General features: G+C 43.7%; 1 protein-coding gene across 4 annotated transcripts in view; it reads left to right on the plus strand.

Annotated features, from left to right (window-relative positions):
* LOC139418993 (neuronal membrane glycoprotein M6-a-like) overlaps positions 1-14,679 on the plus strand; it is a 74,727-nt gene extending 60,048 nt beyond the window's left edge. For 2 of the 4 annotated variants that reach the window (XM_071168800.1, XM_071168799.1), the window contains exons 2-7: positions 3,023-3,215; positions 6,481-6,637; positions 8,085-8,238; positions 8,672-8,748; positions 9,551-9,616; positions 11,354-14,679. In XM_071168800.1, coding sequence (XP_071024901.1) covers positions 3,023-3,215; positions 6,481-6,637; positions 8,085-8,238; positions 8,672-8,748; positions 9,551-9,616; positions 11,354-11,434 — 728 coding nt within the window. In that variant the 3' untranslated portion in view covers positions 11,435-14,679. The remainder of the gene's footprint in view (positions 1-3,022; positions 3,216-6,480; positions 6,638-8,084; positions 8,239-8,671; positions 8,749-9,550; positions 9,617-11,353) is intronic. The other 2 variants (XM_071168798.1, XM_071168797.1) reach the window with 1 other exon arrangement.
* Positions 14,680-16,969: the final 2,290 nt, after the last annotated feature.

A 16,969-nucleotide genomic window follows, 5' to 3' on the forward strand; every position in this document is an offset into this window, starting at 1 on the left:
GCCACCACTCTATTCATTCATGTCTCTGCTGGGCTGAGGGTAACGGAAAACAAACATTGTCTTATTCCGTTGGCAGGCCTTCGCTGTGTTCGGGCGTACTGTGCGCACACACACACACACACACACACACACACACACACACACACACACACACATCAGCTAATAGATTCGTAGAGTGAAGGATTTTTTTCCTGGGAAAGAAAGTGAACTGAGCTGCTCGTTCCCACTTTGTGCTGACAATGGCTTTCCCAGATTCAGTCCTGGGGGCATCCGGCCGACGTTTCCAATGAATATCCATGGACTCTTTCGAATGTTTCTCAACTGAGAGAGCACAGTTTGTGTTAGTATTCTGAGCTGGGCATTGGGGCAAGACGGAAAGGAGTACTTCAGTGAAAGCAGTGGAGGTGCAGTCGTGTCATCTTTGCAATTCATTGCACCAGTTATAGAATTAATAAGATGAAATAGTGAAGTTATAGCTATAGTATTTACAGCTGACTCTAGTAAATGCAGTACGATTTTTCAAGAAATGTGATCAACCCAGTATCACTTGGAATGGGAAAATACCCTGGTCTGTTAATCCAAGTTATACAGCTTGAATCATTCCCCAAGTCCTCACCCACATCAGCTTTGTAAATAATTGATCAGCTGCCGTCATACAGATACTTATGACTCCATCGTTTGGCCGATTTATCAGGTGTGTTTGTAGATTAATGAAGGTGCCCACTGCCCATATTGTGCCCTGATGGACTGGGCTCAGAAATCAATACCCCACTGTGTCTAGTCTGCCACAGGAACACACACACTCCCTCTCTCTCTCTCTCTCTCTCTCTCACACACACACACACACACACACACACACACACACACACACACACACACACACACACACACATACACACACACAGAACATGTTGAAGACTGTGCAAGGGGTGTGTAGACATTCACTAGCGACTGTATATAGGCATGCCGATTCAGTCCAACACCGAGGAACCAATGTTACTAATATGACTAGGATTGGGGCAATTAGAAACAGGTGACCCTGTACTGTTAATCAAGGTTACTAATATGACTAGGATTGGGGCAATTAGAAACAGGTGACCCTGTACTTTTTTGACACAGAGATTGGTTTTATCTTGCTGCATACCCCTGCACGATACAGTAATCCTCCCTCAATGCACAAAGAGGAGGGTACCGTAAAATGATCATATATCCTTGGCTTACTATTATCACTGTCATTTATTCACCAATATTTATTCATCAAGAATATACATGAAAATCAGTATACCACACGGCCTGATGGGATGATGGTGATATGAAACAGTATAGATTCTGATCATTTTGTCAGTTTCTTCTCTCCCTGTGTCAGTCTTGGCTCTCTGAAGACATGGGGAGTGTGTTGACGGTCTTTCCTGTCTCCCGCCTGACTGCACAGACACATACACACATGCACACGCGCATACACACACACGCCTTTGTGCCTTAAAGGGGATAATAAGCAGGACTGACAGTGAAAGAGAAGTGCAGAGGATTCTGAACTAAGTCTGATTTCCTATTGGCTGAAATCTGGCCCTGTGCTCACAGTAGACTCAATACCACCTGACATCAACTGACTAACACACACACGCACACGCACACATGCACACACACACACACACACACACACACACACACACACACACACACACACACACACACACACACACACACACACACACACACACACGTTTTCCAGGCTGCAGCAGTGATGGTCTCCAGAGCATCCTGTGTATGCAGAGAGGGGTATAACAGAAATAGACAGGAGTGCTTTCAGGTGATGTCAAGGTGTAGCGTAGGTGTGAGGGCTATTCATTCACAACACAACTGGGACCCTGCAGTTTAAATGCCTTCCAAGTGTTCTAACTAAAGCAAGTCCAGAGGCACCAATGTACAATAGAGGCTGAACAGAACTGGGATTTGTGCTGAAGTCACCTACTGCACATTAGTAATACAACAAGGAAAGCCTAGCCTGAGTGCCAGTCTGTTTGAGCTATCATGCCAACTCCTTTTCATTCACTGTCATGCCAAACAGCAATGTTGTTGGCATTGGCAAGAGCACGAATGGATCTGGGACAAGGCTATGGAAAATAGGAGTTCAATATTACAATTGGACGTTTGCCGATTCGTTTGATAAGCGATATCTGAACCTCGCCTATCCAGTCCAGTTGAAGATAGATGGGAGCGTTACACTCAAGTATCACAAACACGCTTTTCCTTCATCGGAGACGGTCAGATAGATACTTCCTGTAGTCTGAGATAATAAAACATACCCCCCCCCCCTCACAGACACAGTATTATCCATTACACTGCATCTCTCCTTCTATCCCTCTCTCACTGTCTTCTCCTTCTAGCTATCTGTGTTCTGTTTTGTAGCTCTCACACTCACTCACACACTCACTCACTCACTCACTCACCGTGTTTACGACTAGTCATACATCCAGCAGCTGCTCTAGCCTGGGTGAAGGGAGGGATTCCATTTGCAGGGCCGCAATCCGCAATCCACAGATCAATACCGTTTGCTCTCTTTGTATTAAACCCATAAATCTGTCCGAGGAGCGATTATGATTGGCTGGAGTGACATTAAACTTCCTTCCCGAGATGGCAACAGCCGATTTATTGGCTCTCGGTCAACTGGAGAAATGTGGTTTGTTGTTATCGGATGATAGATAGGATATCATTTGATCCCTGTGCGTTTTAAATGAGATGCGGTGGGATTTGGTGTAGTAAAATATATGTAATAAAATAAAAGGTTAAATGAAAAACGCTGATTTAATGATCTTCTGATTCTGAAACAACGATTCCCTCGCTGTTACACTGCTATTATTTCCTTTGGTTCTGGTGTCAAACGTATTTCAATTCCTGTCGAGCCGTGAATAGAGTGTGAGATGTACCGTATTACATAACTAGAGCACATGTGACTATCTAAGATGTTCTACCACCGTCTTTAGTCTAAAAGTTCTCCTCTTCCCTCTCTGTCTCTGTCCAGGATGCTTTGAGTGCTGCGTCAAATGCCTGGGCGTCCTCCCGTATGCCTCTCTCTTCGCCACCATCCTTCTGTACGCTGGGGTGGCGCTGTTCTGTGGCTGCGGGCACGAGGCCCTCTCTGGCACCGCCACCATCCTGCAGAACTACTTCGAGGTGGTCCGAGCTCCTGTGGAAACCCTGGACGTCTTAACCATGTGAGTGTGGGTGTGTTTGCGTGGGAGGGGTGTCACAGTGTTCTCCCCCCCCCCCCCCCCCCCCGCCCTTTTCAAAATGACTCATGGTCTGGTTTGTCAAAACACCTACATGCAGCCTGGAGATCTGTTGAAACTCAATGAGGAGAAGTTGCCTTGGAGTTTTCACTTCTTCCTACTCCTTGTCTGCTTCGACCCCTGAAGGAACTAGCCTTGTTAGTGTGGTTAAAACAACAGTCTGTGTGTCCTCACACACAAAAAAGTGCCCTATTTTGAAAGCTTCAGTACCTGTAAAGGGAATGGTTCCAATCTCACCTGTGCTATGACTGGCACACCTAGTTAACACCTTATCGAGACGCCATATCCTCGGTCGCCCTAGATAGTAAAATGTACATGTACCCCAAGCAGTCCCTGGTGATTTCTACTGGAAGTGAGTCACAGTTACTTAACGGAACATTTCCTTCTCTTTCTTTCTTCTGAAGTGTTTAACCATTAGCGGTGCACACTGTCTTGTAAGTGTAGATTGAGGTCGGCAAATCTCCCTTACACCTACATTATTACTCACTATCTATACATATACCCAACAAGAGGAGTATTTAAAATGTGATCAAGTGTAACTATCCTGACTCCCCTCTCTTATCTCAATACACAACAGTATAGTACTGAACTGTTGAAGCGAGGGTGAGTCTCACTAAACAGTGACTGAAATGACTGCAACTCTTTGTTAAGTGTTAGTTTCAGAGTGGGTGGCAAGGAATAAGTTAGTTATAAGTATTTCTTAAACTAAAAGAATTGTATTTGGGACAAATCATTCACTAAACCCTAAACCTCAACTAAATATTGTAATAGATCATGTGGGAATTGAGCAAGTTGACGTCAAAACATATTGATACAACATTAGCTAAGATGAGGAGAAGTCTGTCCATAATAAAGCGCTGCTCTGCCTTCTTAACAACACTGTCAACAAGGCAGGTCCTACAGGCCCTAGTTTTGTCGCACCTGGACTACTGTTCAGTCGTGTGTTCAGGTGCCACAAAAAAGGACTTAGGAAAATTGCAATTGGCTCAGAACAGGGCAGCACGGCTGGCCCCTGGCTGTACACAGAGAGCTAATATTAATAACATGCATGTCAATCTCTCCTGGCTCAAAGTGGTATTAAGAGGTATTGATGTTGAATGCACCGAGGTCTGTCACCCAGCTCGGACACCAATGCATACCCCACAAGACATGCCACCAGAGGTCTCTTCACAGTCCCCAAGTCCAGAACAGATTATGGGAGGCAAACAGTACTACATAGAGCCATGGCTACATGGAGCTCTATTCCACATCAAGTAACTGACGCAAGGAGTACAATTAGATTTAAAAACCGATAAAAAGCACCTTATGGAACAGCGGGGACTGTGAAGCAACACAAACATAGGCACAGACACATGCATACACACACACACACACACACACACGATAGCATACGCACTATACACACACGTACACATGGATTCTGTACTATAGATATGTGGTAGTGGTGGAGTAGGGGCCTGAGGGTACACAGTGTGTTGTGAAATCTGTAAATGTATTGCAATGTTTTTTAAATTGTATAAACTGCTTTCATTTTGCTGGACTCCAGGAAGAGCTGCTGCTGCCTTGGCAGGTGTATTTATCAGGTGTTTGATCATGGATATGTGTCTGAGTGGGAGGGAGGGAGATTTTTCCCTGATGCAGCACACTGACGGAGATCGATTTTCTTCACTCCTGTGTGGATTCCAATATCCTGTGTGTGTGTGTGTGTATGCATGTGTTTGTACGTCTGCGTGATGTCTTGGCACGGGGCCGTTGGGGGATTTAATCCCTCTGAAATCACTCTGGGTTGTCCCGGGAGCACCTGCTCACCGGATCTCCGCCTGCCGAGAGGGAGGGAGGGGGTGTGTGCTAGTGAATGCAAGTGTGTGTGTGCTTCTACTAGATGTTGGAAATGGCGGGAGATTGTGACATGAGCAGTAGACCTGGCCTAACTGATGTAACTGGGCTTTCTATACTGATGTAACTGGGCTTTCTGTACTGATGTAACTGGGCTTTTTTTACTGATGTAACTGGGCTTTCTATACTGATGTAACTGGGCTTTCTATACTGATGTAACTGGGCTTTCTATACTGATGTAACTGGGCTTTCTATACTGATTTAACTGGGCTTTTTTTACTGATGTAACTGGGCTTTCTATACTGATGTAACTGGGCTTTCTATACTGATGTAACTGGGCTTTCTATACTGATGTAACTGGGCATTTTATACTGATGTAACTGGGCTTGTTATACTGATTTAACTGGGCTTTTTTTACTGATGTAACTGGGATTTCTATACTGATGTAACTGGGCATTTTATACTGATGTAACTGGGCTTGTTATACTGATGTAACTGGGCTTTCTATACTGATGTAACTGGGCATTTTATACTGATGTAACTGGGCTTTCTATACTGATGTAACTGGGCTTTTTATACTGATGTAACTGGGCTTTCTATACTGATGTAACTGGGCTTTCTAAACTGATGTAACTGGGCTTTCTATACTGATGTAACTGGGCTTGTTATACTGATGTAACTGGGCTTTTTATATTGATGTAACTGGGCTTTCTATACTGATGTAACTGGGCTTTTTATACTGATGTAACTGGGCTTTCTATACTGATGTAACTGGGCTTTCTATACTGATGTAACTGGGCTTTCTATACTGATGTAACTGGGCTTTTTATACTGATGTAACTGGGCTTTTTATACTGATGTAACTGGGCTTTCTATACACTTTTTAGGCCACTAATATGTGGTGTGTGCTGTACTAGGTGTGAAATTCACTTCACATAAAAATACGGTTTACACCGCTATAAAATCATCTTTATCAGAGTAAAACTTGTGAAATCAACCCATTGTGTTTGTCTAATACTATCTCCGAAATATTTTCCTAACCCGGAGGGATGGAGCTAACCCTAACTTTCCTACCCAGGTTCTTTCTGGGACATTAGAGCTTTTTTACATAACCCTACAGACTAAATGGCCTGCACACTCAATGCACACACCTGTATCGTTTAGCAATGTTTTGATTCCAAAAATGGATCTTTGTAAGTTCCTGTCATAAAGATCCTATTAAATGAATATTTCATTAGTATTCTAATTCCTAATTCTATGGTTCCTGGGAATGAAACCGCTAGTCTTGGTGTGCTAGCCACACCAACTGAGTGATCCCATCGCTCTGCTCCTGTCTCTCTGTCTTCCTCCGCAGGATTGACATCTTGAAGTATGTCATCTACGGCGTGGCGGCGGCATTCTTCGTCTACGGCATCCTGCTGATGGTGGAGGGCTTCTTCACCACCGGCGCCATCAGGGACCTGTACGGAGACTTCAAGATCACCGCCTGCGGACGGTGCGTCTCCGCCTGGGTAAGAAACACACTTAAATCAACCCCTATCCTCTGCGCCCTATCCGCTCCCTTTGTTTCTGAAGGCGTTGGATAGGTATAATAAGTATTAGGGTAGACAATTAGGACACATCTTTCTGGAGGAAGTACCCGAGAGACGGGATTAGAGATCTGGTGATGGAGAACTTACAGCTTAAGATGTCTCTTCTTTGAATTATGGCCCAATGCTAATGACAGCTGATGAGCCAGTCAGCCTTCTACTGACTTATAACTGTCATCTTCTCTCTCTCTTTCTAATGGGCCTATCCCTCACTTCCTTCTCCTCCTTCCTCCCTTTCTTCCCCTCCCTCTCTCTTCCTAATGGACCGTCCTTCTCCTCCTTCCTCCCTCTCTTCCACCCCCTTTCTCTTTCTTATGAACCGTCCTTCTCTTCCTTCTTCTCTTCCCTCTTTCCTCCCCTCCCTCTCTCTTTCTAATGGACCGTCCTTCTCTTCCTTCTTCTCCTTCCTCTCTCTCTTTCCCTCCCTCTCTCTTCCTAATGGACCGTTCTTCTCCTCCTTCCTCCCTCTCTTCCACCCCCTCTCTCTTTCTTATGAACCGTCCTTCTCTTCCTTCTTCTCTTCCCTCTTTCCTCCCCTCCCTCTCTCTTTCTAATGGACCGTCCTTCTCTTCCTCCTCCTTCCTCTCTCTCTTTCCCTCCCTCTCTCTTTCTAATAAACCGTCCTTCTCTTCCTTCTCCTCCTTCCTCTCTCTCTATCCCTCCCTCTCTCTTCCTAATGGACCGTCCTTCTCCTCCTTCCTCCCTCTCTTCCATCTTCCACCCCCTCTCTCTTTCTAATGGACCGTCCTTCTCTTCCTTCCTCTCTCTCTTTCCCTCCCTCTCTCTTTCTAATGGACCGTCCTTCTCTTCCTTCCTCTCTCTCTTTCCCTCCCTCTCTCTTTCTAATGGACCGTCCTTCTCTTCCTCCTCCTTCCTCTCTCTCTTTCCCTCCCTCTCTCTTCCTAATGGACCGTCCTTCTCCTCCTTCCTCTCTCTCTTTCCCTCCCTCTCTCTTTCTAATGAACTGTCCTTCTCTTCCTTCTCATCCTTCCTCTCTCTCTTTCCCTCCCTCTCTCTTCCTAATGGACCGTCCTTCACTTCCTTCTCATCCTTCCTCTCTCTCTTTCCCTCCCTCTCTCTTCCTAATGGACCGTCCTTCACTTCCTTCTCCTCCTTCCTCTAACTCTTCCCCTCCCTCTCTCTTTCTAATGGACCGTCCTTCACTTCCTTCTCCTCCTTCCTCTAACTCTTCCCCTCCCTCTCTCTTTCTAATGGACTGTCCTTCTCTTCCTTCTCCTATCTCTTCCCTCTCTTCCCTCTCTTTATTCCCCTCCCTCATTTCCTTCTGTGCTCTTCTTCTTCTTCTCCTTCTTCTTTCCTCTGTCTCTAATGAACCATTCCCTCTTGTGTCCTCCATTTCTTCCTGCAGTTCATTATGTTGACCTATATCTTCTTCCTGGCCTGGTTGGGTGTGACAGCCTTCACCTCGCTGCCCGTCTTCATGTACTTCAACATCTGGACCATCTGTCAGAACACCACTGTGGTGGAGGGGGCCAACCTCTGCCTGGACCTGCGCCAGTTTGGTAAGGGAGGGCCCGGGTGGCACCGCCATCCATTCACACCACTGTTGCCATTCACAGTATACGTACACAGTCACTGACACTGGCAGTGGTTAACCAGGGCTTTGGTGGTTTATTTCCAGTTGTTTGTTTGTTTGTGTTCTACCATGAGTGTGGATAAGATGTCTGACAAGACGATGACCTATAGAGCATACTATACTGGATAGTGTGTCGTTTAGTCTTCTCACTTCGAGGGCACACAATTCAATCAGTATTCTTTACATTTCATTGCAGTTATTTAATGCTCCTGAAGGAGATCTATTTTACAGCCCGTTAACATGAGTGTTTGTTGTAACTCGCCGCAGTAGCTGTTGTTAGGTCTCTGTGGATCGAAGCGCCTGCCAAGCTAAGTCACTTGAAATGTAAATGTGAACTGGATTGTTGTTTTTTCTCGCAGGCATGGTAACTATCGGGGAGGAGAGGAAGGTGTGCACGGGCTCCGAGAAGTTCTTTAAGATGTGTGAGTCTAACGAGGTAAGGATGTGTGTGTGTGGCTGGGGAGCGATGAAGGGGGGTTCTGTTGGCTGTGAACTTTAGTGAGCGCCGCACCTCAGGGGTCAGGCTCCTCTCTCACATTGAAGGCTGTCTGTCCATAGAGCTGGAATAAGTTTTCTCAAATCATAAATGCTTTAGGAAAGTGTTTCCCGATCCTGGCTCTGGGGAACAAAATGCACTTTTTGGTTTTTGCCCTAAAGCTCACACACTTGATTCAACCAATCAACTCATCGTCAAGCCTTTGATTTGAGTTAGGTGTGTCAGTGTTAGGTCCAGAAACACAACACGTGCACCCTTTTGGGACCCCAGGACTAGGATTGGGAACACTGCTATAGGGTTCCTCTGTCTTTTTAAATGGTGGTTTGTGTGAGTGTGACGAGTGTAGTGGCGCTACCAGATTTCTCGGGGTTTGAACTTTAACCTCTTGTGGAAAGGGAACAAAAAACTTAGCTTGATAAAGATTAGCCTGTCTTTCTGTCGAACCTTTATCCTCCTTTATCCTTTTGTCCTACCTCCGTTTAAGTCCCTTTGAAAAAGTGAGCTAATATTGCACTGGGACAAATCTTAATACATCCTGCCCTATCTCACTCTCAAAGCAACCGTTTTGTGATTCAGTTTTTTAATCTCAACATGACCTGGAAATATTGTAAACACAGACATGACAAGTTGGAACGATGCTTTGCGTCCCATTTTGAATACCAACAAAACAAGCACCGATGTTGTATATTGTCTTTATTTCCTGGTGACTAATAAAGCTCTGTTGTGTTTGATTGTCTTTCAGCTGGACATGACGTTCCACTTGTTCGTCTGTGCCCTGGCCGGGGCTGGGGCTGCAGTTATCGCCATGGTGAGACAATGACAGCTCTACTTTATGTCTGAGGGTTGAGTGAACTGCCTATTGGTCCTTAAATGTCTGTCGATAGCATCGCCACTCTGTTCCCTCCCCTCTGTCTGAACACATAAAGCTAGGCAGGCAGGGTAAACCTCAGTGGGAGAGGATTGTCTTGTTGTGTGGGGACATACCAAAGGTTATACGACTAGGGATTCAAGAGATTTGGTAATCGGGAGGAAAAAGGGACTGTTTTTTAGGCTGCTGCCTTTGAAAGAGGTCCTCCCAGTGTTAAGAGCGAGGCAGATCGAGAAAGTGCAAAACAGAGACAGAGTGATCGAGTGATAGACAGACAGAGAGAGACATTGAGTGATTGAGAGAGAGAGAGAGACACAGAGAGTAAGACATAGTGACAGAGAGTGAGAGAGAGAGAGAGAGAGAGAGAGAGAGAAAGAGAGAGAGAGTGAGAGTGAGAGTGAGAGAGACACACACAGAGATTAAGACATAGCGACAGAGAGTGAGAGAGAGAGAGAGAGAGAGAGAGATGTTGATTAGAGGGAGGTGTTACCCTAGCGATGGAGAAGCACAGGGCGCAGTTGCCATGGAAACTGGGGAAGAAGAAAGGGGCTTGTTGAGAGCAGCTAAGTGATGGTGAGGACTGGAGCAACCATCTTTACTGGAGAAGACTGCTGCGTCTGTAGCCAGGGTGGAAGAATACACATTTAATGAAGGCTGTTATTCGGTATCTAGTTCCTTTTTAAACAAAAACATATGTTCACAGTGAAAATAACAGAGAAATGTTTTGTCGAAACATCAATGACACCAGTTTCTTATGGTTTGGTTGTCATCAAATAGATAGGTCCATAACAGCTTCCTGTTAGCACAAAATATAAACAACGTCATACATTTCCAGTCCTTAGACCCATGACGTAATGTTTTAAATCTGCAAAATAGGACATTGTTGCTGCGTTGTCTGAGGACTATAAAAGACAAGAGTAAATGAAATGGTAATCAATTTGGGCGGGAGTGGCTCTTCACAACACAAAGTCTGTGTCTGTGGCCCAACTGTGTGCTCTTTGGCCACCCAGTGGATGTCTATGGTAATACACAAGGGGATGACTCACCTAAGTGTGTTCGTGTTAGTTCTCACCGAGAGCTAAGGTTTAGAAAACGGGTAAGAAATCAATTTGCATAGACAATATTGATGTACCATCTTCTCGTCTAATATTTTCTGTGATAAATTATCTTAGATCATTGTGAGATTGTATGAAGGAAGTACTGTCTGTATCTCCAACTTGGATCTATCTTGGTGAGTCTGTTTATTCATGATGAGTTTGGGTCATGTCATTATATAACAAAATAATGTAATAACCTATTTATCCCAAGCTTAGGGAATTCGTTAGGCATGTGAATCTTCACATCATCATTACAACACAATATCATCGATAGATACATGTCATACACTGGACCAGAGGAGTGCTGGTGTTTTTCTTTATTTAATTACCTCATAACTACTTCTTCAGAGCCTCTGCAGCAGATGCTCTGGTTGGCTGATCACTGACACCTCACTGCCCCTCAGTGGAGAAAAGAGTTACTGCAGAAACACATCAGGGATATGTTCCTTAGGTCGGGCGCTCAACGCAGTCGCCACCTGTTTCAGTCCTTCTTCTTCCATTTGGTGCCTAATGAACGCGACCCAGAGTCCAATAACTGCTTCTCTCCTTTTCTCTTCCTCTCTGGTCTGATGAGGAACAGGCGTCAGCTGCCACGGTCCTTATCCGTAACAATGTCCTCCTGACGTCTCAGAGTCTGGGCAAATACTGCACCCGCTTCTGACGGGGGCCTATCGGTTGGCCCATCACCTTTACCCCTGACCTCAGTGGTCTCAGTGACATCACTGTACGCCGTCAGGAGCTGAGAGGAGCCGACCGCCTCGATATCAACATGGCCGAACTGAACTCTGAACCTAGGAGCTTAGGGGTCGCCCCCAAAGCATCGCCAGCTCTGTCATCGGTCACGTCACATGATTCTGTTATTATTCACTAAAATATGCTTTGCTGGCACCACTGATCATAATAACCAAGCCCCTCTGGTTGCTATCGATGGGTATATTGATAACCGGGCTCTCCTGTCACACCCCGTTCACCTGACTAGCACAAATGCTGACACAGCCGTAACAGACACAGAGCTCACTAAAGAATAAGGTTGATCAACTAATCCATCCCTTAAAGTTTGGTTGGTTTGTTTTCAGTTTGAAACCAGTGAAGGCACAGTGCCACTACAAGATCTGCTTTGGGTTTTTGGTTATAGCTTTGTCTAATTATCTAACTAATTCTGTTTCAGCCTAATTCATTACTTAATAAACTCTCCCCTGAGTTATAGGCTCGGTCGAGGGGTTAACAATCCTCCCACTAACATCCCTGTAACCCATGTGTCCCTCTAATACAGGTCCACTACCTAATGGTACTGTCTGCTAACTGGGCCTACGTGAAGGACGCGTGTCGGATGCAGAAGTACGAGGACATTAAGTCCAAGGAGGAGCAGGAGCTCCACGACATCCACTCCACTCGCTCTAAAGAGCGTCTCAATGCCTACACCTAAAGCATACGAACCCCCCCCCCTCCCGTCCCCCTATCCTTCCCTCCCTCTCCAACACACACACACACGTCCATGACACACACGCAGCAGAACACACACAGAAACCACACAAGCTATTCAATGTCTGGTGTTTATGTTCGTAGGGGCACAAGTGTAAGGGGGGGGGGGGGGGGGGGGGGGGGGGGGGGGGGGGTTTGTGGTGTCGTGTTGTGGGTGGTTTCGACTTCACTAAGCTTACGGGTGTGACGAGACAAGTCGTTCCTACGGGATACCGTGTGTCTTCTCTGACAAACCCTTCTTTCCTGTATTGAGATTTCCTTTGTATTTCTCCTCCTCTTTACTCCTCCGTTTCTTCTTCTCATACCCTACCCGTTCTCCCCTTTCCCCTCTTCTACCTCTTCCCCTCTTTTTTCCCCCATTTGCATTTTGTATATTGGTAGTAGCACATCTTTTTACAATGTGTCATTGCTTTTTACCGTGTTGTTCTATATCTCGACGTCGAGTGCTTCCATTTATTTATGTTGGGTTTTAGGAGGGGGCTGTTGAGTTTTTAATCGCTTTTTAATTCACATTTACGCGTAATATATTTATACGTTCCTAAACACTCGTCATCCAACGGAGCTCCAATCAAACATAGGTTTTTAACATCCATTTTTATTTCAACATATCCACTTAACAAGACCAAAATGGGACCGAAACTTGTATCATTTACAGGTAAATTACAGCATAATAAGCTTCCGAAACAGTAAGCATCGCCGGTATAAAAACTATGTACAGAATCTTTTTTCCAGAAAATTATTTATTGGTTGGGAGTGCCAGGGATTCTCAAACAGAACAAAGTACCTTCAAGTGGCTTTTTACATATTGCTATAACTGTAGCTTGGCCTGTCAGAAATGTATGCTGGCTTTGTTGAGTAGCCTAGTCATTGAAAGTGAAAAACACTGATTGTCTGTCAATATTAATAGTGTTCTGAAACTGTGAAAAGAAAACAGTTGTTTGAGTGGCAAGTCAGCAGAGTGATGAAGATGATGATGATGATGATATGTAGTATAAGGAGGAAGAAGAAGAGGCTTCGTGGGAATGACAATTCATCTGATAGAATGGCCTTTCAGGATCTCGCCGTGGGTGAAACTCTGTAGAAAACCACTTTTCTCATTCATCACAAGCCATAACTCACATGCAAAATAACATTTGACAGGTTTCAGTTTTATATGTTTTAATCTTCAACTTTTTAAATGCAAGTTATCAGAAGAAAAAATATGAGATGTTTTTTTTTGTCAGTATTCTGCTCTGTATATATATCTACGGTATATAAATATATACATATATGTGAGACACTTCAATTTCAGGTCATTCATTTCATTGGTCAAAGTTTGGTGATATTCTTGTGAACGTCCATTTCAGAGATACCAGTGAAATAAATATGGTAACAGAATCTAGACGGCAAGCGGATGAACAAGCTTTAGGCCTGAAACGGCCGTATTGCTACACGTGGAAAAAGTTGAATATCACATTGAGAGATAACTTAACCGTCTGCAGGGTTGGGTTCAATTCCATTTATGTCCTGTCAATTCAGGAAATAAACTGAACTTTTTGCAGAATTTACTGAATTGAAAAAAAAACTGACCCAAACCCTGACTGTCTGTGAAGCTATACTAAAAAACATGAAATGTCAATAAAACAATTAAAACTATATTACTCTTGAGTATGGACCAAACTTTGTCTTAACTCTTTCTACTACTCTAGTTTTGCAGTACAGCGTTTCATCATTCCGTTGCTAACTAAAAAAAGAACAAAAATGTCTTGGTGCACTTATTCAACCATCGTGAGCTCTTTCTTGGTGTTAAGTGCGTTTGGATTTGAAGCTGAATCTCTGTACTGTAGTCATGCAACGTTTGGTTATTAACCAAGAAAAAAATGACTTGTATTATCTAGTTAAAAAGAACCGTGAATCTAGGTGTTATTTGTGGCATGGTTATGCATTCAGTGGTAATAGTTTTTAACTGATTCAAAAAGTTTTTAAAAATCCTCTCTCTTCATAATTTTCATTTCTCATTTTTACGCTTGGACTGTCTGAGTCAACTGATTTCTTATATGTGCAGCATTGCGGTTCCTACGCTAACAGTATTATGCTAAGTAAACAAATAGCCTATTAGGTTGTCGTGAATGATTTTGTTTCCCTTCCTCCTTTGGTTTGTCATATTCATTTTTGAAAGCCCTGTCTTATAAAACAGATACTACTTGTTCCGATGTTGCGTATTCACTTCTTCAGTATTAACCTGACAATGCTTTCCGCTTTCTCCTCCCATATTAGTCTTTTGTACTTTCACTAAGAATGCTTTGTAGCAGGCTGTACGATTCTTCACAATCTGTTTTGTACATACATGTGCCAACGGCTTAAACAGTGGCTTTTTTTTTAAACTGTAGGAACAAACTTGCTTGCGTTAAATAAAATACACTTGTGTACTTGTTAATAATTAAACCCAGAGTCCATTTCTTTATTTATGTATTTATGTCAGAGCTGTATATGTATATACCTGTATACCCACTGGGCGCACACGTCACTTCAACGTCTAGTTCTGATTTACCTGAATTCGAGTTTACCTGAATTCAATGTGAAATCAACAAAAAAACGTTACCATGTCATTGGATTTAGGTTTAGAGTTGGGTGAAAAAGGAGTAAATTCCCTTATGTTGATGACTTACGTTGATGACTTACGTTGATGACTTACGTTGATGACGTACGTTGATGACTTACGTTGATGACTTACGTTGATGACTTACGTTGATGACTTACGTTGATGACTTACGTTGATGACTTATGTTGATGAGTTACGTTGATGACTTACGTTGATGACTTATGTTGATGACTTACGTTGATGACTTTTTGCGAATCCAATCAGTTTTCCACGTTGATTCAACATCATCACATATTTTTATTTTATTATTATTTATTTTATTATGTGTTATTTTATTTTATTACATTGATTCAACCAGATTTTGCCCAGTGGGTATGTACATGCCTACAAGGTTTCCGTTTATACACACCTCTGGCAATGTGCATGGAATGGAAATAGATTTACATTATTAGCAGAAGAAGAAAGTGGGCCTTGCATAATGATGATGATGTTATAGCTCTTGCAAATATATTTCTGAACCCATTTATGCAATGCAGGTGTGTTTGAAGACTGTCCAAAACACACACATCACCTAAGGCAGTTTCCATCCATCCACACAAATAGAATGGCCTTACTATACCCCACTATACCAGATAGCTTGGCTTGAAGAAGAGTGCCTGATATCATATCACAAACATTCACCGGCCTGGGGAAACATTATGCATGCTCTCTCTATACTGGCTAACCTTTACCCGTGGCATTTAAATAGCATATTACATTTGTGGATACAGTGCACCAAATGAAAACGTGTTCAGCAAACTCTAACTAACCCCGGTGAACTTCTCATCCTGAGCAGATAGACTGAAGCCCTTGGGCCAATCAAAGACAGCCTGACCTTAAGGTAGTGTGCGAAGAGAAACAAGCCTCGATCAGATATAGACTAGAGCAGCTTAGATGACATTCACCATGTCACAAAAAGGCTAGACCGAGGGTGCGTCTGAAATGGCACCCTATTCCCTCTACAGTGCAGTACTTTTCACTAGGGCTCTAGTCAAAAATAGTGCACTAGGGATTAGGGTGCCATTTTGGGATCACATCCTTTGAATCAGACATATGTGACATGTAACGTACATGTGTGTGTCTTATCCCCTCATTTGCACACATGACTTCAGCACATTTAACAGTTTGCCGCATTGGTGGTGGTGAAAGTATCCGTGTTTAATAGGTCTTAAAGGGGAGTGAAGGTATCCGTGTTTAGTAGGTCTTAAAGGGGAGTGAAGGTATCCGTGTTTAATAGGTCTTAAAGGGGAGTGAAGGTATCCGTGTTTAATAGGTCTTAAAGGGGAGTGAAGGTATCCGTGTTTAGTAGGTCTTAAAGGGGAGTAAAGGTATCCGTGTGTAATAGGTCTTAAAGGGGAGTGAAGGTATCCGTGTTTAGTAGGTCTTAAAGGGGAGTGAAGGTATCCGTGTTTAATAGGTCTTAAAGGGGAGTGAAGGTATCCGTGTTTAGTAGGTCTTAAAGGGGAGTGAAGGTATCCGTGTTTAATAGGTCTTAAAGGGGAGTGAAGGTATCCGTGTTTAATAGGTCTTAAAGGGGAGTGAAGGTATCCGTGTTTAGTAGGTCTTAAAGGGGAGTAAAGGTATCCGTGTGTAATAGGTCTTAAAGGGGAGTGAAGGTATCCGTGTTTAGTAGGTCTTAAAGGGGAGTGAAGGTATCCGTGTTTAATAGGTCTTAAAGGGGAGTGAAGGTATCCGTGTTTAGTAGGTCTTAAAGGGGAGTGAAGGTATCCGTGTTTAATAGGTCTTAAAGGGGAGTGAAGGTATCCGTGTTTAATAGGTCTTAAAGGGGAGTGAAGGTATCCGTGTTTAATAGGTCTTACAGGGGAGTGAAGGTATCCGTGTTTAGTAGGTCTTAAAGGGGAGTGAAGGTATCCGTGTTTAATAGGTCTTAAAGGGGAGTGAAGGTATCCGTGTTTAATAGGTCTTAAAGGGGAGTGAAGGTATCCGTGTTTAATAGGTCTTAAAGGGGAGTGAAGGTATCCGTGTTTAATAGGTCTCAAAGGGGAGTTAAGGTATCCGTGTTTAGTAGGTCTTAAAGGGGAGTGAAGGTATCCGTGTTTAATAGGTCTTACAGGGGAGTGAAAGTATCTGCGT

The sequence above is a fragment of the Oncorhynchus clarkii genome, chromosome 10, assembly GCF_045791955.1.
Source record: "Oncorhynchus clarkii lewisi isolate Uvic-CL-2024 chromosome 10, UVic_Ocla_1.0, whole genome shotgun sequence".
Lineage (NCBI taxonomy): Eukaryota > Metazoa > Chordata > Actinopteri > Salmoniformes > Salmonidae > Oncorhynchus > Oncorhynchus clarkii.